General features: G+C 38.5%; 1 protein-coding gene across 1 annotated transcript in view; it reads right to left on the bottom strand.

Moving 5' to 3' along the window:
• The window catches only part of NUP153 (nucleoporin 153), a 38,568-nt gene that overhangs the window by 2,179 nt on the left and 12,185 nt on the right, over window positions 1–24,204 (bottom strand). Inside the window, exons 3-20 of the mRNA XM_030265508.4 lie at window positions 22,553–22,801; window positions 21,175–21,314; window positions 20,964–21,092; window positions 19,110–19,226; window positions 18,946–18,990; window positions 18,797–18,850; window positions 15,999–16,145; window positions 15,214–15,266; window positions 12,547–12,685; window positions 10,791–10,928; window positions 10,311–10,403; window positions 9,991–10,081; window positions 9,581–9,700; window positions 7,337–7,951; window positions 5,668–5,862; window positions 4,306–5,148; window positions 3,372–3,731; window positions 1,642–1,914 (exon numbers count right to left, since the gene is read on the bottom strand). Coding sequence (XP_030121368.4) covers window positions 1,642–1,914; window positions 3,372–3,731; window positions 4,306–5,148; window positions 5,668–5,862; window positions 7,337–7,951; window positions 9,581–9,700; window positions 9,991–10,081; window positions 10,311–10,403; window positions 10,791–10,928; window positions 12,547–12,685; window positions 15,214–15,266; window positions 15,999–16,145; window positions 18,797–18,850; window positions 18,946–18,990; window positions 19,110–19,226; window positions 20,964–21,092; window positions 21,175–21,314; window positions 22,553–22,801 — 3,801 coding nt within the window. The remainder of the gene's footprint in view (window positions 1–1,641; window positions 1,915–3,371; window positions 3,732–4,305; window positions 5,149–5,667; window positions 5,863–7,336; window positions 7,952–9,580; window positions 9,701–9,990; window positions 10,082–10,310; window positions 10,404–10,790; window positions 10,929–12,546; window positions 12,686–15,213; window positions 15,267–15,998; window positions 16,146–18,796; window positions 18,851–18,945; window positions 18,991–19,109; window positions 19,227–20,963; window positions 21,093–21,174; window positions 21,315–22,552; window positions 22,802–24,204) is intronic.

Below are 24,204 nucleotides of genomic sequence, written 5' to 3'. Positions count from 1 at the left end.
TGTTCTGTCTCTCACTGCTGCCTGTAGAAAGAGACCAACTCCACCTGACTACAGCCGCCTTTCAGGGAGTTGTAGAGAGTGATAAGGTCTGAGACCTCTGAGTCTCCTTTTCTCCAGGCTAAACACCCCCAGTTCCCTCAGTTGTCCCCCACAGGGTTTGTGCTCCAAGCCCCTCACCAGCCTCGTTGCCTACTCCGGATGTGCTCGAGCATCTCAATGTCCTTTCCAAACTGAGGGGCCAGAACTGGGCACAGCACTCAAGGTGTGGCCTCACCAGTGCCAGGTAGGGAAAGAATGACCTCCCTGCTCCTGCTGGCCACACCATTCCTGATACAGGCCAGGATGCCACTGGCCTTCTTGGCCACCAGGGCACACTGCCGGCTCACATTCAGCTGGCTGTCGACCAGCACCCCCAGGTCTCTTTCTGCCTGGGCACTGTCCAGTCACCCTGTCCCCAGCCACAGGGGGTTATTGTGGCCAAAATACAGGGCTTGGCACTTGGACTTACTAAACTTCATCCCACTGGACTCTGCCATCCATCCATTCACATAGATTGAGGAACTTTTAAAGTAATACTGCTGGCACACTGATAATTAGTTGTTTGCTAGCTTCCATGCCACCATGGAACTTATACCTGTGCATACTGAAGTTTATTAATCAAGTCTTAAACTGTAAATTTGTATTCAGGTAAACTGTCCTGTGTTCATGCAGTGGATCTGGGGACTTCCTTTCCTTTAATGTGCCAGCAGTACCTTGTTTGAAAAAACCCCAAACACTCAAATCATCAGAGTAAACTATTAAATAATACAGAAAATCCAGAGAGAACTTTACCTTTAAAAGGCTATCTCGTTAATGAAAGATCAACTGAGTTATGTGTTGTACACTAATCTGCTTGTACTAATCTACTGATTAGTACAAAAATGTCGGCTACTTTTAATGGAGGTTGTTTTATAAAGCTTCTGAGAGGAAAAAGGAGGCTTCTCCCTTTCAGTATTTGATGTGATATCAAATAGACATTCTGGCACTGTTTTTGTTTTTTATTTATTATTAGTATGGAACAGGTCTTTCTTAAGTTACTAGGTTCATTCTCTGCCCCTTTCCCATGGCATTTTATACTTCATTAGTATAAAATTAGTATTAAGATCTTTATCTTAATACAGTCTTATCCCATAAATGCTTAAAAAAACCCCAAACAATTCTGACTGTATTTTATACACTAAAATGACTGATTCGATTTTCAAATCAAAAAATAAAAATGTTGCACTTTGTCAGCTCTTTTGTTTTACACAACCTTACCAGTGATTACTCCATGACTTTCAACAGTTCCTTTTAATCATTAGGTTTCTAAAGAAAATAAAGCTCAAAATTTAGTTGTAGAATTGCAACCTCTATGTCTGCTAACTCTTTTGTGGAGAAGGCTTACTGTGAAGCTGGATACCTATGGCACATTGTGTCACCACAGTCAGGCCTGGGACATAAATGACAACCCTATACCCATTATTTTTATGGAGGGCAATTTCTGTATTTAAATACACGCACAAGGCTGAAGTTGTCTTTCTCAATATAATTCATGGTGCACTTCATGAAAAACAAAATAAAATATATATACTCTTTAAATGGAAGAGGATGGTCAGGACTCACCAGCACTGGGGGTACCAGAGCCAAAAGCTGGCTGATGGGCTGCCTGCTGTCCAAACACAGAGGGCTGAGTGCTGCTTGTCACTGAGCCGAATGCAGAAGGAGCAGGCTGAGAGCCAGCAGAAAACAACGTTGTCGACAGCGATCCAAAACTTGGAGCGCTTTGCTGGCCGGAGCCTGGGCTTGGGCCAAATGCTGGTAACTGACTGGCGCCAAAGGCTGGGCCAGCAGCAGGCGCTGGGGGCCCAGAGCCAAACAGAAATGAAGACGATGACCCTTGGGGGACAAAGAGGGATGTCAGTATGGGCCCCTTCCCTCCCACCCTCAAGAATGAATCCAGAAAAAGCCTCAGGACTGGTAGCTGAATACTCATCTTAATTTCAAACTAACTGTGTGAGTATATAAAACAGACACTACCTCAGCCACAACAGGAATTGCATCTTTTCTGTTAAGCAACATGAGAAACACTGTGTTTATGAGAGAGAGTCAGACAAAATTAAATCACAAACACACTGGTTGCCTCTTCATGTTGTCAAGATCGATTCCTACAAACAGTGTGTTTTAATCTGCATTTACTAAAAGCTGTTTCCACCACACGCATGGAATATTAATTCAAACTGGATTTTTCTGACATGCAAAATAAAGCTCCTGATTTATTAGGACTAGGAGAACATGTATCTTTTCTTTTCAGCAACTTCACCCCTCCCTATTTAAGTGTTTACCATTATCAGCTTCTGGAGGCCAAAGCAACCTTACAGTAATCTCAAAATCTTGGTTTAGCAGAGTAATTCTCTACCTATCATCAACCAAGAACCAGCCCAATGGTTGAGCTGCATGGCCAGCATGTAATAACGAAACACACCTGAACAGTGACTCTGAAAGTACATGGCAGATCTGCTACGCCAAAGGAGCATTTTCAACAGCATTACTAATGCTCATGCAACAGAAAATACCCCCTAACTGCCCCATAACTTGGAATGGCTGACTTTTGTTCCAAAATGAGATACATGGTCAAACTTAGGTTTCTGAATTTGTGAACATGTGTGAAATATGGTGTCACTTACTAAAACAATTACACCAAAGTTAGTGATTTGTAAGCAGTTCAAACTAATCTGTTGGTTGTTGTAATTTAGGACTGCTTTCTCTGTTTCTGATCAAAACAAAAAAAGTGTGCAAATTACACTTTTGTGACTGACAAAGTTAAGCCATCTGGATCAAACTAGACTAAGTCCCTTACAGATTCAATCTTATTTCTAGAATCCTGCATGGCTCATTGGAATACAGATAATTTGGTGTATTTAGTCTTGAATCATGCATTTGGTTCATGCAATTCAGGCAGTAACAAACAAAATATGAAGAAACTCTGTATTTCTTACTGCTGTCTTCTCTAAATTCCTAGAAAAGTAACATGCATTGCCTATGCTCCTTAATAGAAACCAACCCTTAAGCAGCACTAATTGCATATTGAGGTACTCCATTTCTAGATACTTGTGAAAGAAGGATTTGGCAAAGTTTGACATTATTTTCAGAATTCAGAGTTTTAGGTATAGGAGTGCAAAAGCAGGAAAGTTGTAATTCCTTCTAACTATAAACACTGGACTAACAGTGACTGAAGAAAGAAATTATCATTCTCAAGGTGAAAAGCTCTTGTACAATTCTTGTACAATTTTGGCATTAGTCCACTACTAATGGCAAAAATGAGAAAATGAGAAGAGCAGCTATTTAAAACATACCTGTTGAATTTGATGTAGTTGTGGCTCCAAAAGTAAATCCTGAATTTGCTGCATTGGTACTGCTCTCTCCTGAACGAAAGAGAAATGGAGTAAGAGTCGAGCCGGTGCTAGAAGATGTGGTTGCTGGTTTGTTCTCTTGAGAGAAGCCAAATGACTGAGATGTTGCAGATTCTGCAGGATTGCCAAAAACAGAGCTGGTCACAGTGTTGCTGGGTTGTCCAAACACAAAGGGAGTGGGAACTGGCTGAGGGTTTGAGGAAGAGAGGGTGCTGCCAAACACGCTGCCGCTGTTGGCTGAAGTGGTGGGTACCACTGTGTTGGAGGAACTGGAGCTCAAGAAGCTGAAGGATGCTCCTTGATCTGAAAGGAAGAAACACAGTTACTACTAAGTCAGATAAATTGAGTTTAACAACCAAGAACTTTTCACACAGCAACCATCACTGAAAAACTTCTAATCCTCCACTGCAAACTTTCAACAATCGCAAAACTGTGCAATATCTATGAAGTGATTTTTGCACCTTTATAGCAGCAGAGAAACTGCAGCACAGCTGCAAGTAGATGGAAAGAAGATATTCCTTCTCTTCGTCCCTTTCACTATAAAAAACAACACTAGTATGAGGCCTCTATACTGCACCATATTAGAGATTTTATCACCAACTGAGCTGCTACTACTGGGACAGTACAACTTCTGTGCTTACACAAGCAGTAATACAGGTTCTTTAAGGTGTGGCAAAGTTTTTTTGGTCTAAACATAGTATTAAAACTCACTGAAATCTACAAAAAAAATGCCACATATTGCCTATACATCAACCACTAGAACTAAAGACAGGCTGCAGGTAGTGTATCAAACCTGTAGATGCTGCCTAGTACAGCCCCAGAGGTATTATTTGACAGACACGAGCAGAGAAGTGAAGGCAAAAGATGTTCTGTTTACCGGTGGTACTGGTTGGTGCTCCAAAGGCAAAAGGTGCCTTTGCCTGCTCACTTTCCTTTTCTGATGGTTTACCAAAACTAAAATTGAATACAGGTTTTGCTGTGCTCTCCTCTTTGGTATGCTCAGCTGTCCCAGATGAAAAGATAGGCTGTGCCTTTATCTCTTCATTGTCAGCTTTCTTTCCAAATGCTAAAGGACCAGCAGAAGTGACAGGGTCCTGCTTCTCTTCTGCCCTTCCCAAAACAAACTGTGAGGCAGGTGCAGACTCCACACTACCAAAAGAGAAACCTCCCTTCGTTGAAATAGTTTCATCCTTTTTCTCATCTGACTTCTTAAATGGCAAAGCAGGTGATGCTGCATCCTTTTCTGCCACAGTTCCAAAAGTGAAGCCACCGATTCCAGTTTTATTCTCATTAGTAGCTATGGAAGAAGTAGAACTTGTAGCAAAACCAAATCCTCCCAAAACTGGTTCCTCTTTCTTTTCCTGCTGTCCCAGACTCGTCGTTCCAAACTGAAATGTTGAAGGAGCCTGACTGCTTGTAGATGGAAGTCCAAAGGTAAAACTGTTACTTTTACTTTCTTTTTTGCTGTCTTCTGATTTAGAGTCTGAGGAAGAAACTCCAAATTTGAAGTTCCCTGAACCAGTAGGAAACTTAAATCCTCCAGTCACAGTGTTAGACGATGCAGATTCGGATGCAATGCCGAACTTAAAGCTACTTTGTTCTCCAAATTTAAAATCTCCTGTGCTACCTAATGTTTGAGAAGATTCAGAGGACGATGACGGGACACCGAATGTAAATGATGGCATTGCAGCATTTGTAGACACAGTAGCAGTACCAAAACCTGCAGAAATAAGCAACAATGTCAGGTTTGCAATATATGATGTAATACATGCAGGCTTTAGCTACGTGGCTGGGATTCTATCCTTGAGCTTTTCCCAGAGTCAAAACTGTTCAACAAAACACCCCCTCACACACACAGACAAGTAAGGAAACTCCACACTTCCTCTCTACACGTATCTTTTCCCAATGGTGCTCTTCTGTGCAGCACCTGCCTTGGAAAGGCACACTGCTGAGCTCTCTGAAAGACCATGGTTTTAGTCTAAACTCCAAATGAACAACACACATAAGGGCTTGAAACAAACTACTATGTCACTGACACAAGCTTTTTCTCTAAAAAACCCAATCCTTTTCTGGAGAATAGGTGTGGAAACATACATACACAACCTTATTTAAGCAATATTCCTAAACAACAAATGGACAGTTTTGCCACACTCTAAGGAAAAAATCACTGTACTTAAAAAAAAAAAAAAAGGAAAAATGTTGTACAATGCACATCCTTGTTCTTCTTAATAAGTATTACCTTTGAGCTCTGCTTTGGTGCCTGGCTTCATATTTTCACAGGCTATGCATTTTGTGGCTTCTGCTTTGTTTTGGACTGAGCAGACCTCACATTCCCAACTTCCTTCAGGCATCTTGAATTTGTCTAAATCCAGAAAACCTCCAGAAGAAGCAGAAAATGCAGAAACACTGCTACTGGTCACAGGCACTGAACTCCCTGAGAAAGAAACAAGATAGTTAATCATCCTGCTAAAATCATACACAATGCTTTTAAGAAATGCTCACTAAATTGCAAAGCACACAAGTGTAACAGTAAAAAAACATCAAGCTACAAGCTGATGTAGCTTGAGTACAAGTACTCAACTTGTACAAGTTGAGTAGCTTGAGTCAAACACAATCTGAGAATGTAAACAATTGAAACACCTGGCTTCTTTATAATCTATATATGAATTCAAGAACAAACTGAACCAGTGACATTTAAACAGGAACTGCAGTTCATAAAATACAGCAACACAGCCGATTTCAGATGTAAATTACAGGTGCTGTATTGAACTAGAACTACCAAAAGAATTCCTGGTGACATGAGCTACCAGTAGTCAAAGTTAGCATCACTCAAGTTAATGATCATTGTCAAGTGATGCAAGGGTGAGAATTTACTAGAATGATTCATCAGCAAGTCACAAGGACAGGGCACATTCAAACTATATAGTAACTAAAGAAAAATAGGAACCGAAAGTTTCCAAACCCACAACTCTTGTGTGCTACCTACACTACCTACACTGCCTTCAACAGCAGCAAAAACCTACTGCTGCTGAGGTGTGAAATCCAACATTTGCCCTCTGACATTTCTCCCCTGTAAAGGAAAAGATGGCCCTTGATGCTGCACCCCAAGAGCAAACTTCCGCTCCACAAGTGTCAAGAGTGAAGCAGACATCCCAAAGGCACAAAAGCATCACATAATTGCAGTCTTCATCTACAATGAACCACTGTGGGTGGCATTCAAGAGAAAGACACAAGATAATTTCTCAAATTCAAAGCAGTAATGTTTCCTAGACAGCAATGGGTCTTCTTTTCCATAGCACATCCAGCAAATTCATGTCCTCCCATTTTACTTGCTTCACTCGTCCCCTTGACAAACATAATGTAACTTTGAAATTCTGAACATATGGTTCTGTTTTAGCACAAGACAACTAGCTAAAGAGTACACTGACTTGGAATCTGGCTTCATACCTCTGCTCAATTCCACACAAATGCTGACTGAAGACATTTTAAGCCATGTTGTGCAAATACTCCTTCTACCTGTAGTTTGAAAGAGGAAAACAAAACCCAAACAAATCCAGTAGTTTTTAGCTCCTTGCAAGGAGGTAATTTTCCCCCAACAAAAATGAGTCAATTGGTTTTAAGTTAATCAAGGCATCCATTTTAGACATCTTTCCTCACTAGCTGTAAAGCAGGGTATATTTGCTTCAGTTCAGCTCTGCACTAACACATTTCACAATCAGTTCAACTCATGGGACAGGCTGGAATCTGGGCTGAGACCTTCGAAGTGCTTGCAACCATTCCTGCAGAGAGCCACTAGTCCATCCTGTTTGGCATACAGCATGCTGCTCAAAACATTTTTTATATGCAGCATATTTTATTCTCTAAAAAATGCACATAGACTGAGACTGAAACAACAGAGAAGAACAAACCTGGTTTCTCAGACTGACAAGCTACACATTTGCTGTCTTCTGCCTTATTTTGTAGAAGGCACACTGAACAGTTCCAAGAGCCTTTTGGCTGTTTAAATTTGTCTCCAAACCCCAGAGTGACTGTTGTGCCAGTGCTGCTGGAGGTGGATGTCACTGTCACCGAGTTGTCCGTGACCATTGGCATTGTGAGAGCAGGCATCACTCCAGTCCCAGGCTTTGGTGTCTCACATGCTATGCATTTCGTAGCTTCAGGTTTGTTCTGGACCAGACAGGTATCACAATCCCATGTGTTGGGTGCTGGTTTAAATTTGTCTTCAAAGCCCAGCGTCCCTGCTGTAGGGACTATTGCCTTGGAGGAGACACATGGACTCACACTGATCGTTTGCTTCGTACTCTCAACAGTGGACACTTTAGCAGCTTCACATGTTACACATTTGCCATCTGTGGTTTTGTTCTGCAGACACGGGTCACGTGTGTCAGACTGCCAAAACGAGGATGCTTGTTTAGAGGCGTCTTTACCTGCAGAAAAACTACTTATTGCAGGCCTTGTATAGACCACTGTGCTCGTAACAGGCTGCGCAGATGAACAGGAGGGTGATTTCCCAGACATAAAGCCTAGTTTAAAAAAAAAGAAAAAGGAGAGGTCTGACTGATGAAGCTGTACTGTGGCTACATGGAAGTTATTTATAATAGTAGACAGCACAAATCTAAACCTAGTGTCAACGGTTACAACTATACATTCCAACTAACTGCAAGAGGAAGTCCATGGAAATCTTATTTAAAGGGATGAAATTTCATATGCTGAGCTGGGACACAAGAGAACACTTATTTAAAGCTTGATTTAACTCTTCACTTCCAAGGAAGTTTTAAATACAAATCTCATTTGTATCTGCCACTACACTGGTAGATACAAGTATAAACAAACAGTACTGAAAGCTGATGATCTGTCACCAACTGGAAATAATCCAATTCCATTTTAAGACACCATGCCCAATCAAATCAAATTTCTAAAGCTATTTCTGCCACAGTAGATGACTCACATTTACTTAGTAGCTATACAGCAGTTGGTACTTGGAGCAGCAATCTACACAGTATTCCCCCACAAATACTGAGTAATAATTAAGCAATAAAAATTAAGACAAACACACACTTTTTTTTTCCCTATAAATTTTGTTCAAAATGCACTGGGCACAGGCCAACTCTTTATTTAAAGGTGCAAACTTTTCAGAAAACACCAGTATGGAAACATTAACGAAAATGCTATAGCAATACATCTTAAATATCAGCACAGTTTAACTGTAAAACTAAAATAGAGTTTCTCTTTTTATTGTTATATTATTGTTGCTTTGGGATTGTTTTTTCATATTAGAAGTGGAATCTTCTAACAGTGTGGATTTAGAACCTGATTCTGTTAAACTGATTAAGAAAACTAATACCACTTTACCCACAGGTCTCTCCCTAAACAAAACACACAGTGTATTTTCTCTCACTTAGCTCTTTCCAATATAAAAAAAAGGCACTGCCTTAAGTTGTACACAGATTTCATAAAAAGAAGTCCTGCTGTATCTCAAAGCTTATGGGAAAGATCAAGTTCAATTAAGTCCTTTTTCCTAAAACAAAAAACATCATCTACACACACTTTACTCATCTACACTTTTTACTCAGAAGTTGAAAACAATCAACAATGACTTGAAAACCATTTTTTTTGAAGTGAGACAGCCCACTGCAACTTAACTTTACATCTGAACCCACAGTAACTGTCAACATTTAAGGTCAGAAGATACGCAACTTCTGAAACACCTTTAGGAATTAAATTATCTTTACCATTCTTTATTTCTGGAGATGGTGAAGGTCCAAGAGAAATGTTTGTAATGCATTTTACAAACATTTCCTTTCCAATTACATACAGTTTATTTATTTAAACAAAACAATGATTCTTTGACTAATTCTTTTTATACTTGAGTTTAAATTACAACCTAACATGTAAAGGAGAAGCAATGCATCCGGTTTGGAGCTGCAGTTTTCCCATCAGCAATGAAAGCCCCTTATAACAGAAGGGGGCATGAAGCAAAAGAGATGTAGCATTTAAGTCTGTATTTATTGCTGACACTGCCTTAACTGTGACAAATTGTCTGGGTTTTTTTTTTTTTTTGTTGCTGTTATGCAGGGTTTTTTTAAAAAATCAATGCAGCTATATGCAAGTATTCTCTGCAAAATATTTTTTAAAAGAGTTCATTATCTCACCAGGGCTTTTTAGAATGTCTAACACACTTCCTTGCTTTAAGAACTTAGCAGGTTTGCAGAACCCATCATATTCTTCTTCTTCTTCCTTCTTATTGCTGGTGCTGTTTACAGTGGCACTACCTTTAAAAATAAAACAAAACCCACCTTTTACAAAGTAATCCACTTAGAATACATTCATGTTTGCTAGAAACAAGAATTTCCATGTTTTGTTCTTCTTAAATAAGAATCTTTAGAATTTAAACTTATTTACAAGAGTTTATAGTTATAATCTGATTAAAAGCAGACTTGTCACTGAAAACACACTTTCCCTGGAATTTATAACAAGCTTAGGAATAACAGATTAACTACTTAACATATTAAAAAAAAAGAGAATTAGCACTCTATGTTTGAAATGCTAAAATTTTTGTTACCTGGACTAAGGATGGATGTCACTGGTGTATCAGTGGATCCAGAAAGCTCTGATGACTTTACGACAGGAACACTAAATGTAAACTTAATTTGCTATAAAAAAAAAAGAGGGTTTTTTTTAGATTCTAAGGAATTTTAATCAAGTTTCACACACAGATAGTAATCTGAAATCCAGTCTTCAAACTTTTGGTGGGTGCTAGGTGAAAAATTACAAACCAGAAATCTATATATTTGTTTGCCCCCTTACCAGGGCCAATTCTGCTTTGTTGTTCCACAGTATTCTACTAAAGCCTTGAGAAAACGTTGGGATTTATTTACTTACAGACAAGGGAGGTAGTACTTCCACCTCAGTAGATTTCACAATTGGAGATGAAAATACAAATGTAGGACTGCCAACACTACTCGCTGGTTGTACCTGTATTATCAAAATAATTAAAGTTTGTATCTAAGAGAAAAACATCCTAGTGAAACAACAGCAGCTATCTGAATTCACTATCTAACAGATATTCTGCAGTGAAAATGGGAAATCTGATGTTTGATATTTCTGATCCACAGCTAAGAGTGGATCAGAAAAGAGAAAGCTTGCAAGTGAGTGTATAAGAGTGCATAAGATAGAAGAAGCCGTATCAAAATATGTCACCCTCCCCACCCCCCAATCTGAATAAAACCCTGTTTAATTCAACAGGTTATGAACTCAGGTTAGTTAGTTTCATGAGCACCACAGAAAAAGTTAACATTCAGCAAGGAGGATGTATACTCACCCTGAAAAAGTCAGAATTCCCAACATATAGCAAAGATTTACCTTGTTCATCACTGCTTTTGAAACAATGCTGGGTGATGAGGAGACAGCACTACTGGTAGGGAAACTGAAGCTGAATGTCGGCAGCGATGCAGTACTGATGGGCAGGGGTACTTCAGGTAGCACTTCTTGCTCCATCTCCTAGGTACAAATTTTAATTTTTGTTAGCTTAATTTTTTCTTTAAAGAAGCTGCAAAATCTTTCACTATCTTAGAAAAGTTTTAGATTTTAATCTTTCTCTTTCTTTAAAAATATGTAAATTTCAGTTTTTCTTTTCACGAGACCTATTACCATCTTACCCTGTGCTCCCATTAGTTTCTTAACAAAGTTAAATGTAAGAGAGATCTATAGACAAAGCAGGTTTTCAAAAGGAATCCGAATCCTAACCTCCCACATAAATCAACCACATTATTTTTTTTAATGGCAAGCCAGTTTCTATGCGATAGTACATCCATCACCTGCCTAGTAAGCGTACTGAAAGTAAGCTCAGAATTGTTACCTGAGCAGAAGAGAGAGGGGGGCAGGTAAGATTTATTTTTTGTTTTGTCCTTTAGTTAATAAAGATATAGAAGGACATAACCATTCTAGGATTCTATTATTCCCTTATTTCCTTAATTAAGAGCACAACTTCATGGCAAGTAAGAAAGTGTTCCTCTTGCAAAATTAGGTAGGACAGCTGACAAAGTCTTTGAAGTCACTTGAACTTGGAAAAACACAGTATTTTAAGGATGTGCATTCCTTTGAGTACCAAAACCCCCAAACCAAACCAAAGCACAGAAAGTCAAAAATGAAACCCTGATGAGTGACATACAGGATCATACTCTGGTAAATCTAGTCAGTATCATCTATCAGGATGTAAATTTAAAATTCAGAAATCAGTGCACCTTAAAAACTTCTGCGCTTACCCTTGTCTTTTAAACCTTTTGATGGACAAGATTAGATTGGTGAGAGTTTAAATGGGAATAGCCAATCTCTTCAGAATTTGGACAGTAGTACCAATGTCTACTCAGAAGTGATTAAGCAGATATGCACATTGCTACTACAGACATTTAATGTACCCCACAGATTACATATTTCAGAGATCTGAAGAGTCTATCACACCTTGATATTGAGACCATTTCTGTTACATTCTCCAGTATTTCCTACTTCTTTGTTTCTCATCAGCCAGAAGACCAAGTTAACCTCTTTAGATTTAAGATCCAGTAGTAGGCAGCTTATGTAACACTCAGACAGGAAAATAATCCTTGGGATAATAATGACTATCATTGCATTAAATGGAGTTTTCCCATTAAAACAAAACAAAAAAAAAACCTTTCACAATGAGTTTGAGCAAGTGCCAAAAATTGTGAATGATCATTAGGAAACACGCAAAACACTGTCTTCTGCTTCAGGTTCTTCGCGCATACCTTTCTACATGACTTACATATAAAATGACAAAATTAAAAAAAAACCTTTTTTTTTAATACTTGACACTACAATCCTTTCTAAAAACTCTACAAGCCTCTACCAAATTTATTAATTCAACAACTAATAAGAAACTTTATAGTATGAAGAATGTTCAAGATAATACAATGGAAGAGTTTAAAAATATAAAACCAAAGTTGAGGCACTTACACAGATAACTAAACTGGAGCCTGCTCTGAAACCCACAGCAAAACACCCACAAAACTGAAATGGCATTACTGTAAATTACTATGAGGCAATGAAGCTACTTATTTCAGTAATCACAGTAAGATCAATTAACCTGAGAGACCCTTACCAGTTGTTGTTTTTGTGCAGGTCTTGATGCAGAGTATCGCTCCCTTTCCCTTCTCATCTTGCCACAGGCACTCTCCATCCTACCTCCTGAAGACAGACCATTGGATGCAGGAGTATCAAGTTTGGGGTAGCTCAAATTGCTGGCACAAAATAAAAATACATAGGTTGAGGAAGTGGATTAAAAATAAAGAAAAAAAAAAAGAAAAAAAAAATCCACCAAAATGTATCAAAATTGTTTCAAGCGATTATAGCCACTATTAATCCTGGAACTGTCACACGCTAATTAGAATCAGAAAAAACTATCCCACAAGTTCCTAAATGCTGGTAAACAGCTGGTGTTCTAAACAGCAAACATGAATAAGAGCAGCAATGAGAATAACATACATAAAAAACAGGCACAACATCCATAAATTAATGATGACTAAGCCAGAAGACCTGAAATAGAAGAACTGATTAAGATTATTTTCTAATGTTTGCTTTTAATAGTCCAGACAGTGGAAATTTTGACTGCCAGTTCTCTGATTCCGTGATGAGCATGTATCTCTGAAGGGACATAAAAGAATAACTAAAAATACACAAGCAGGGGGTGGGAATGTGTGTGCGCGCACAGGAAATGCTGCCAACAGTTTTTATGGAATTGAGAGGCTGAAAATTGTGTGGCAAGAAAATATGACAGAAGCTTCATAAGCAGCTCTGGCTTTCCTGAGGCCATCAGCAGAAGCAGCAGAGGTGTTTGGGTGTGCCAACATTCCAGAAGTCTATTTAGACATGAATACAGATCCCTTTTGTAAGGCACACAAAGGCATTTCTCTGTTCATTACAAAAGCATGGATCGAAACCAAAAAGATTCCCTAATCCCAGTGGGAAGGAGAAAGAAAAACAAAAACCAAAACAAAAATCCCAAATCAAACAAATGCACACTTCCCCACACACACAGACAAATCCCCACCCTCAGCTCCCCCCAACAAATACAAACCAAAGCAAACCCATGCCATTTCCCAAAACAGAAGTGAACTAAGGAATAATAACAATAAAAAGCAGCAGGGCATTATGATGAAGTATCCCTGAAAAAAAATTACAATATCAAGCTTATCCTGCAGCAAATCAGTCAGTCATTACAAAAGTACACTGGATGACACTGGAAGATACCAGGTCAAGTGTCTAGAGGACTGAGGAAAAGAATTGGTCTAAACCTCTCAGATAGTTGCAAACATCTGCTCAGCACTGTAACCACTGAGAGGAAACCAGATCCTTAAGGCCATATGCTCAAATTTTTCCCTAATCCAAAGTGACAATCAATTTGAATTATGAAATAAAACTTCATGTCAAAATAAATCTTTATTCAGACAATTATAGCATGTCTAGGATAGCCCATATTCCTCTTTTCTGTTAACACCTGTCAGCTTCTAAGGAGCAAAAACAGTTCTGTCTTCAAGCAAGTCAGTCCAATCTACAATTCTGACACTGGCATAAAAATCAAACAGCCTTTGTTAGGCTGAACAGAGATGTACCAAAGTATTGCAGGTTAGTTGCATGAAGAGACTCTGGCCCTTATTAGTGCGCATTCCTACTCCATAGTATGACAATAAATAGAGACTGGCTTTATGAAAGAGTTAAAATAAAAGGACCATCTAGTCCTAAGTCAAAAGTAGAAACACAGCAGTAAAATTTGTGAAACAAATGAAAAGCAGTATCAGTTTCCTGGATCTCCCTTCTACATGGAGAAAGGAATTGCACCAAAGAAAACTTATAACAGCCTGAATACCCACAATTAAAGCCTAACATCTGTTAGCACCTCTGCCAAAACTAAAGATGGCTCCTGTAAAGTCAATCTATTAGACTGTAAAAACAAAGGGTTGGCTTTGGGGTTTTTTGCAAGCCAAAGAATGCCCAAGGCAATGTAAGAATTGTTTGGAAGATGAACACAGAGCCAAAACATTAGCAGATTCCCTAATACTGTTATTTGAAAGGCTTGAATCCTCAAGAAAAAGGATATATTCTGAGCACACAGTGCCTTAATTCATCCAAAGATTAGTTCCCCAGAAGGGAGAGTCATCAATATTATCTCAAGTCATTCTATGCCAAGCAAGCAGCATAATGCAAGACAATCTCCTCAAGAAGAAACACAATTATTAACTCTCTCAGATTTTTTTTTTTCAGAGACAAGCTGGCATTTGTCTTCAGATGACTCTAAAGGGCTTCATTTTTCATGCAAACTCACAGAGCAGACAAGCGCCTTTGTCACGTAAGGAACATTAGAAAACAATCTTCCTCTAGCTTTTTGTATAAATAAACTATTAAATAAATAAAATACAAAACCCAAACAAACAAACAAAAAACCAACACAAAAAAACCCTAAAGGTTCAATATACTCCTGAACGGTAAGATATTTCACATATAAAGAATTTTTCAGAAAGAAATTGCTGTGCAACAAAGCCTTCAGACTCCAAGTAATTATTTAATTACCTGAAACTAACAGCTGCTCCCCTAATGAACACCAAGTTGCACAAGTATTTAATATCTCATAATACAATTTTTTCACTTTTTCTATTCCATTTTACTGAGAACTGTTCCTGCTCTTCCAAAAGAAGGCAAGCGTACAGATTGTACTGACAAAGAAGGGGGGCTTTCTTCTTTAAAGTGTTTTAAATTAATTGATTTGTCATACCTTTCAGATGATTTTACAGGTTTTTCTGCAGGAAAACTCTCCTCGATCATGTCCTGCAAAATAAGTTTTATTTATTTCAAGATTTATCTGAATATATTTATAAACAAAACACAAAGTGAAGACAACCAAACACACATTTTTGTGCTGTTTTGGTTATTTTATTTATACCACTAAATATACCTCATCTGCTTAAGCTTTTTCCATAACCACCCTGACTTTCCATTTGATCTCCAGCCCATATACTTAATACCTGGTCATTTTTACATTCAGAATGATACTGGAACCATGGGTCATTTTTTTGAAAGAGGTACCAGTATTGTTTTAAGGAAAGTTTATCAGGGACTCCATCAACACCAAAGTGATCAGAAGGGGTAATTTAAAAAGTGATCTGAATTGGTAATTGCTAGAAATCTCACTTGGAGGCCGCAGTTCACCTGAAACATTTTATGCACAACATCAGCACGTTCCATTAGCTTCTGAACAGCAGCATATGTAAAGGAAATTTGTGTTTCCGTATTTTAATATTCTTTCACTGTGAAAACCCTGGCCCAAAAGCACACCACCACATTCTGAAAGTAAGCATCAGCCACTTAGTATGCCAAAGATACAATTATATTCATAAAACCTTTCAGTATCTCTTTCACAACAGTTCCCCCTGTCTTTTCTTAATGCTTGCCTCAAGAATACTATTGGTGGTCTTGCAAAAAAGAGCAACTTAGTGGACTGGTTAAACATATTCCAATTTTGCAAGAAGCAGGCAAAATAGGACATTAAAATTTGCTTACTTGATGGTCCGTATCCACCCTTTGGTGAATTTTTCTGGAATTAGTAGCTGATTTCAGAGATGGTTTAAAATATGTGATCCGACTCCCTGTCAGGGAGATTGGCTTTGGTGTCACAAGTTTCTGGACAGGAGGATGTTGTAAGTCCACCTTTGAAAGGGAAGCAGCAATCAATTTATCCTTGCACCCAACCAACTTACCACAGCACTGACTGATGATAAAAGTTACAGAACTAGAACCTCCCACCAGTCTCAACACCCAGCGAAAACTATGTGGTGAAGTGTTGAAAATATTTAGCTTGCAGAAGGAAATCACCAGAAAATCAGTTATAAAATCCAAAAAGCTACAGGAATAGTCAAAGTCAAACTGACTCCTGCGGCAAACTTCGGCAGTTACTTCACAGACAAAATAAACTATACTCCTATAAGCAAAATAACTCATGTTACAATAACATGCTCTCATCCTTTCCACTCCTCTGCCCTCTACTTGACTTTTTTTTTTACTGACTTGATCCATTAATTCATACTGAAACTGTTAAGCAGAGTTAAACCCACGTTCTGGGTTTCTTTTTTTCTACATTTTCTTCCTTTGAAGTTACACTTTAAAAAAGTCTCATTAATGCATGTTCCAATGTTTTAGATTTGAATTTGATGCTTTTAAAAGTACTGGTCTGACTTTTCCTGTCAAAGCTTTTTTACAGACAAAGGGAAATTATTAAACAGGAAGCACTGTCCATTCTGCAAAACTCGCTTAACTAAATAGAGAAAGAAGGAAGACCCCAAAAGGCCCCATGATATATCAAATTATCTGTAGCCTTAGCGATAAGAAGCATGAGACTTAGGATGTACCTACTATTTAAATCAGTATCAACAGATGGTTGTGCCCCAACCCAGGTGCAGAACTGCAAGACCTTCACATGGGCCCACTTCTTCTAGAGCTTGTCCTGGTCCTTCGGGATGGCATCCCTCAGATGTGTCAACTGCACTGCTCAGTTTGGTGTCACCTGCAAACTTGCTGAGGGTGCACTCAGTCCCACGATCTCAAGGATGAGGATTTGGCATTTGGATTTGTTAAATTTCATCCCACTGATGAATGCCCAATGCTTCTACCTACCTAGATCCCTCTTTAAGGACTCTTGCCCCTCAAGAAAGTCAGCAGCACCTCCCTGTTTCACACCATCAGCAAACCTGCAATGGGGCATTCAATTCGTGCCTCCAGATCACTGAGAGGTATTTGGAACAGCACTGGCCCTAGAACTGATCCTGAGGAACACCACTGGTGACTGGTCACCAGCCAGATGTAGCCAAATTCACTGCAACCTTTTACATCCTGCTGTTCAAACAGCTCATCCTACAGCTGGACAACTTGCCCAGAAGGATCCAAGAGGGACAGCACCAAAAGCCACACAAAAATCCAGGAAACTACATCTGCCACCTTATCTCTACATGCCAGGCAGATGACATTATTATAAAAGGGTATCAAACTAGTGAAACAGGTATGTACAACAAGAAAAAAGTAACTTAGTTACATGTTCAATACCCTAAGGGTTATTCTGTCCGGTGTAGATCCTCAAAAGAAGAAAAATACCACAAAAAAAAGACCTGTAAAACTTTTGCCTGAGTATCCAAGTGTCCTGCAAACATTTGTTCGCTTCACCAGGAAGACACACAACCCTCTTCTAGGCACATACAATCCTGTCCTCTCTTTTCATCAAGGGCTACCCTTTCTCCCTGCCAATTTTTATGAATTCTAGCATTATGAGTAGACAATTTCTCTATTTTTACCCAGTGACAGCTGTATGCAACGTTCAGTTTCTAACCAATGTCAGGGTCTATGCTGCAAATCTGGTAGATATTTTTAAATACCTCATCACAGGTGTGGTTCTGCATTTTAATGCAGAATCCATATCAGCATTGTTTTCAATTACTGGGATAATATTTAAGAGGTGGTAAAACACATGCTCTACGTTTCAACATTCTTGTAATTCATCATATGGCCAAAGACAGTACAGAAAATCTGAGATGTTTTAAACTCCTAAGTGGCTGCAGAATTAATTATACTTCTAACTAAGTCAATAGCACAGAAACTTTTAAAAACATTCTGTCCACTTCCTCATTACAACAGCAGATTAAAAGTTTGCACTGAAGAAAAACCATTTTTGTTCCTTTGGCTGCCGGAGCTAAAAGTGACCTTTTGTGGTTTCACAATTTAATAAATGTAATACTCCAACATTTTTTACAGAAAACCAAGGAAATAATGGTTTACCACAGAAACAATTCAGTGCTACTTACAAATAGGAATTTAGGAGCACAAATTTACAGAAGTTACGAACTTTAACAATTGTCCAATTTTCTCCTTTCCTTGAGTAGTAATAAAAAATTGAAGTATATATTTTTTGCTTAAAATAAACATGGAAATCTGCACAAGATCTGAGCAATCAATCAATATTTTTCTGTTTCTTGTTATTTCTGCAAGAGAAAGCTTTCCTGAAACAAGAATGTTATCATGCAACTTAACCCTAAGTTGCAGGCCAAGATAAAACCACTTTGTGTGTTCTAGAGACATTGTTCTTGATATATCAGCACACCACCACAAAAAGATAGTAATTCTCCACCTGAGTAATCTTCACAATCCTTCATCTAGTGTGGATTGAAAAGACATTTTTAGCAATTTCCACACAGCCAAGGCAGCTATAACTCACAGTGAATTCATGTGCATGCTATCATTGAGGTTTGTGACATTTAAGAGCCGCAAAGCAGAGAAAGTTACCTATCACAGCTTAACATTTTACTGGCTCTTACCTGGTTTTGTCTGGATTGGAAGTTAGTCACATTCAGCACACTCCTGTCCACAGGCTAATGGGAAAAAAGGGCCAAAATTAGAGGATGGTTTTTTTCCCAACAAGAGGGCTCCATCCAACAAAAACATGGGGGGGTTTTGATCGACTTACAGAAGACAGCGGACTAGAAACAGAAGATGGAATCCTTTTAGCATCCTGTTGAAAAAACAGATGCAATAAGTTAAAGCGGATAAGTAACATCTTCATCCTATACTGGCACATTCACTATGTTTTTCAAACACATGGAATAAAACATTAGGAAGAGCACAACTTACTGCCAAAGGGCTTGACATCTTCTCCAACGTCTGCAAGATGCGTCGTGCTGTGGAACTTGTCACACCATAGGATTGCACGTTTGCTTGTTTAGCTTTCACTTGTCTTTTTATCGGTGGCTGAAAAATTAGCATTGCCAATGTCATGATGGTGGATTCTGAGTTACACACGTGTATATTTAATGTCCTACAGCTACACTGGTGATACAACCAATATCCTCAAAATGACAGAGAAAAATGCACTCACTGAGCATTCAAGGCATGAAGAAGAAAAACATACTCCATTGATTTTACAGAAGTTTAAATGGGGCCCTGCATATCTTGCACATGGGATAAAGCAACAAAGAAATCCTTAAATGTAAAAGGTCACAAAACAAAGACGTTAGGCTCGTAGGGTCTCTGAAGCAGTGATTAGGAAAACAGAAATGAAGCAAAGGCTTGAGCTGCAGAAATTACTTTCAGCAACAAAACAGATCTCAGAGTTTCATGATGGCATAAGCACAGCATCTTAAGTCAGAGTATACAATCATGAATTCCTAGTTCTACTTCTCTTGTTTCCTCCCTTCCCCCAAGACTGCAGATCTTTTTTCTGTTTAGTAAGATTAAGATCTGATTTGAACTGTAACAGATCTAAAACAATACACTGAAAAAGTCAATGTTGTACCACATGACTGAACATAACTTAAAAAAACTCAGTGTGACCATTTTTTTAAAGAAAAAACTATGTTACACCTCTTATTGTAACCACATCATGCTTCCCACACAACTACATGAAGACAGGAAGCAGATCACACAACACACAGAACATGCAAGTGAGACTCGTTGTACGCAGCAACAAACAAGCTTGTCTCTCCTTTAAGAGCCTAGTATTTGCTTCTTCTCTTCAACATAATCCAGAATTTTTGTAAAAAATAAAAATAGCTGACCAAAGAGGACTTCTAGGTTACAGAAATTTTAAATGTTCTCAAGTTTGATTCAACACCAAGTTAGGAAAATCCACAAGGTTCAAGATTTCCCCGAATCAGGAAATTGAGTCCCCTTGTTCCATGGTAGAAACAGAATGCCAAAATAGGTCCAGCAAACTTATTTTCAGTTCCTTAAAGTTCCTTATGACTTTTTAGGTTTTTAACAAAGGAAATTCTCATTTAAACAAATTAGAACCAAATCAGATTTTACTGACTTGCTTTTAGATTCAACTCTAGCTACTGAGAGCAGTCAGGATTTTTAATTTGCTGGTTCATTTTAGATGACAAGGGACACCTGGGGACAAGCAGCTCTTCTCAAGAGCCATCTGAACAGCAGTAAAATAGAGAGCATCTTTTTGTATATTGTGATATGTAGCATGTAGGACTGCACACCTCCCTCTCGGTAACAGAAGTGCAAAGGATGAGCAAATTTGCCTTTTGTATACTCCTGTATTAAAAAATGCACAGTATGTTCATAGTTTGAGTACTTGTGTAAGATCTACAGGCAAGTATCAGGGAGGTAACTTTTGCTGCTATTAACAAAGTTTTCAAAGTTATGCCATCATTGTAATTATTTACATGTTATTTCACCATAATACAGTCAGAGGCAGACCACGGCAGAACATGGAAATTTCTGAAAGACATAACAGAGAAAACCCCTAATACAAGAAACTGCCCAAGAGATGCTGCTGTAATTCTCATGCTTTATGATAAGCATTTCTACAAAACATGTTACACAAGAATTGAAACAAAAATTGTAGGCTGAGTGGGCAAGATAGGAACTGTTGGCACATTTTTCAAGTTAAGTTCCCAGCTCACAGCTTTTTTGGCCGAGCTCCCCTTTCTGTATTTCAGTTATTTTTTCCCTCATATTGCACTATTGTTCTCATACCTGGTAAGCAGAAATCTGGACTTTTGTCTGTCTCGCTGCTGCAGCTGCACCACCATAAGAGGTCTTTCCTGGGTAAAATGGAGAATCCCCAAGCTGTCTTGTCTTAAAGACAGAAGTGTTTCCAAGTGACTACAAAAAGGTATTATGGTAAGTGGTTAGTAAAATGGCTACACATTCAACTTGACTAAAATGAATACTGTGCAGTACTTACAGGAGAGGGAGATCCAAAAGCAGACAAATTGAATGCAGGTTTTTTAGAGCTAGATGCAGGATGCTGTGAGAGGGCATGAGATCTTTCAGCCTCTGGGGACCAAAGCAGTGGTGCTGAAGTATTTTTTGAAACTGTGATATCTGCCAAAATGACAAATGGCATATGTAAATGCCTTGTGTACATAGAGAAATTTAGTATTAAACATCACACAAACTCCAGAGTTCTCGACGAAAACATCTCACCGAATGAAAAGGTCCCTTAACACTGATTTCTCCGGCACTCTAACCTTCAGAGCTCTTCAAACAGATTAATTTCACATATGGTATGAAACCCAAGTACCAACTCTGAACCTAAAATCTGTTCACAGAACTGCAAATACATGACCTTTCAGTAATCTTTCAAAAGCATTCACAAGTTAATAGCACATTTCCAATACAACACAATTTTATTTTTTTTTTTCTTTTATGATAAAGTAAAGGAACTGCATAAAGACTGGCGCATCTCTAATGATACAAAGTTTTCCCTATGTTGGTAGGGGGTTGGAAAGCAGCACAGGACAGAACTGACCAGGTCTTAAACCTGAAAAATTACCCAAAGGCTGAATTAAGAGAGTTAACCACCTACTTTCGGAGACATATCAGAAAATTCTAGCAAATTCAGATTATATTGCTACACCCTGGCAACATCTACTCTGAACTGTCAAACTATGGTCTCCAGATAACTGGCTGAGCACACCTCCATCCCCATTTACATGGGCAACTGGAAAAATGTCCAAACTTGCTGTTTTGCCCTTTCTCAGTGAGACAGCTAGGTCACATTCTACATAAATGCAATGTCTTGGGGTTTTTTTAACTTAAAAATGGTGCACATTCTTTACTGAATTTGGCAAAAAAAACAAGAAGTATTGATAAATTATGCCCCCTACCAGGAACAGCAAAAAAAAAAAAAAAAAAAAAAAAAAAAAAAAAAGAGACAATATTGTGCTTTTATTTTTTAACCATATTTACTCATATTTATTTAGCCAGCTCTGAGATACTCTGAGTCACTCCTCCTTCTAGGCAACCAACCCAGCTATCAAGGTACAGAAAGTCATCTTCATCTCCTATTATCCCCATTCAAGATTTACAGATAATCAAGTTAAAATTGTACTTATCAGCACTGACTCTTTAGAATATAATGGACTCATAAATATATTCCAAGCGCGGTTATATTTAAAAGGTGACAGGATTATATACTTCTAAAATACTAAAAATTAAATTTAATTCTAACATCTAGAGCTGACATTCTCCTACTTTATTTACTAAGGCAAGGCGGAATATTAAAGAATACAAACTACTTCATGTTATCAAACAAATCAAATAGAGAATATAAAAGTTACCTTTATCAGATGCTCTAGAGGAGAAGCCACTGGTTGTTGAGATGTTATCGTCATCATGCTGGGAGGTAGAATCTTTTATTTCCTTTACGAGGGACAGCCCAGGACTGCCGATGCCAAGTGTGGCAGATGTGGAGGGCTGACAGTGTGGGACTGTGGAATCCAGCACGGTGCAGTTCAAATGGCTCCGGTGAAGGGAGGGCCTTGTTAACACATCCGAGAAGTTCAGCGCAGACCTGCTCGTGGATGGTTCTAAACAAGAACAGCGAGACAATCAGCTTCCCTACAAGCTCACAGAAGCCAAAACCTGTTTTCTATCAACAGCCATGATTATTGCCAAGTTCTATGCACAAAAATAGAGAAGCCGAATTTAACTTCCTCACCCAGATAGGGTTTCATCTGTCTGATTACAACAGCAACACTGACTGCAATACTAAGCATTAATGTCATATTAAGAAGTACTTAAGGATGGGATTTTTATGAATTTCATCAAAATTTGACCCTGCACTCAAGCACTTAAACTGTGTCATTCGCTAAATCAAACATCTGTAATTTCATTTTCCTCCAGACAATGCTTACAATAAGCTTTCCAAAATTAGAGATTACATTAAAAGTTATGGACAACTCTGCAGTTTCTATCATCTAGTAAATGGTGTTAGCCTGAACATGTAACATAAAAATATGTATTTGCAAGGATTTTCAGGTGTTTATTTGTTCTGGTGTCATCATCCTCCCTTCCAAATTCTACCATATCAGGTCATGCTACAGGCGAATTATCTCCTATCCATTAGTTTTCGAGATTTTGGTATAAAGGACAAGGAAACAACGTGGTCTCAGTTGTAAGACAGGCTTTTTTTCCTCAAGAAAAGGGTATGTAAACACTGCCAGTGTCCTGTAAGAGGTGGTCTCACAGCTCCAACTTGCCACATGAACAGAATAGCAATTAATGGCCATCTTGACTGATATCCATATGTCTACAGTCCCTCCCACAATTTCTGGGAATGAACATAATATTGAGACACTATCATCCTGACATTTGCACTGAAGCTTAAACTAGCTACTTCAATCTTCATAAGCACTGCAGTGCTAGTAATTAATTCTCCAAAGCACTGGCAGATTTTTAGGACTGTCTTGATGAGATGAAAGAAAGCGTTATCAGATCAAAGGCTGGCCAAGCAAAGGAACACAGGCTCTTGCACATTGGTACCTCAGAGCCAAGGAAACAGGCTTTCTAAAGTAAAAATACCAGTAACAAAAAATAAATCATTAACTATAGCTAGAAAGATTAACTACAACTTCCACAAACTACAACACAAGCTACTGAAAATTCTAGTGAGTCCCATCTGCTCCTGATTTCTTGGAGCTAGAAAGTTTGCTGTGCAGCTGTTCTCACTGAAAGGTCCTTTCACACAATTCTTCAGGAAAGCCAACACATGTTACTCATTCATGAAAACCTTCTCTATTCCTTTATACAAACTTATGCTCAAGCTACAGCTACACAGAGAGCTGAAAAGCTCCTTATTTACAATTAGATAACATTGGTGAGAAAGGCATTTCCTCATTACTTTTCATTCTGCCAACAACAGAAGCAGCTGACTGTCCACACAGATGGTTATGTACATGTGCTCACATAATATTTCTCACCTTAATAAAAC

Source organism: Taeniopygia guttata, chromosome 2 (assembly GCF_048771995.1).
Source record: "Taeniopygia guttata chromosome 2, bTaeGut7.mat, whole genome shotgun sequence".
NCBI classification, from domain to species: Eukaryota; Metazoa; Chordata; class Aves; order Passeriformes; family Estrildidae; genus Taeniopygia; species Taeniopygia guttata.
The sequence above is the reverse complement of the archived record's forward strand: the minus strand, read 5'-3'. Positions and strand labels throughout refer to the sequence as shown.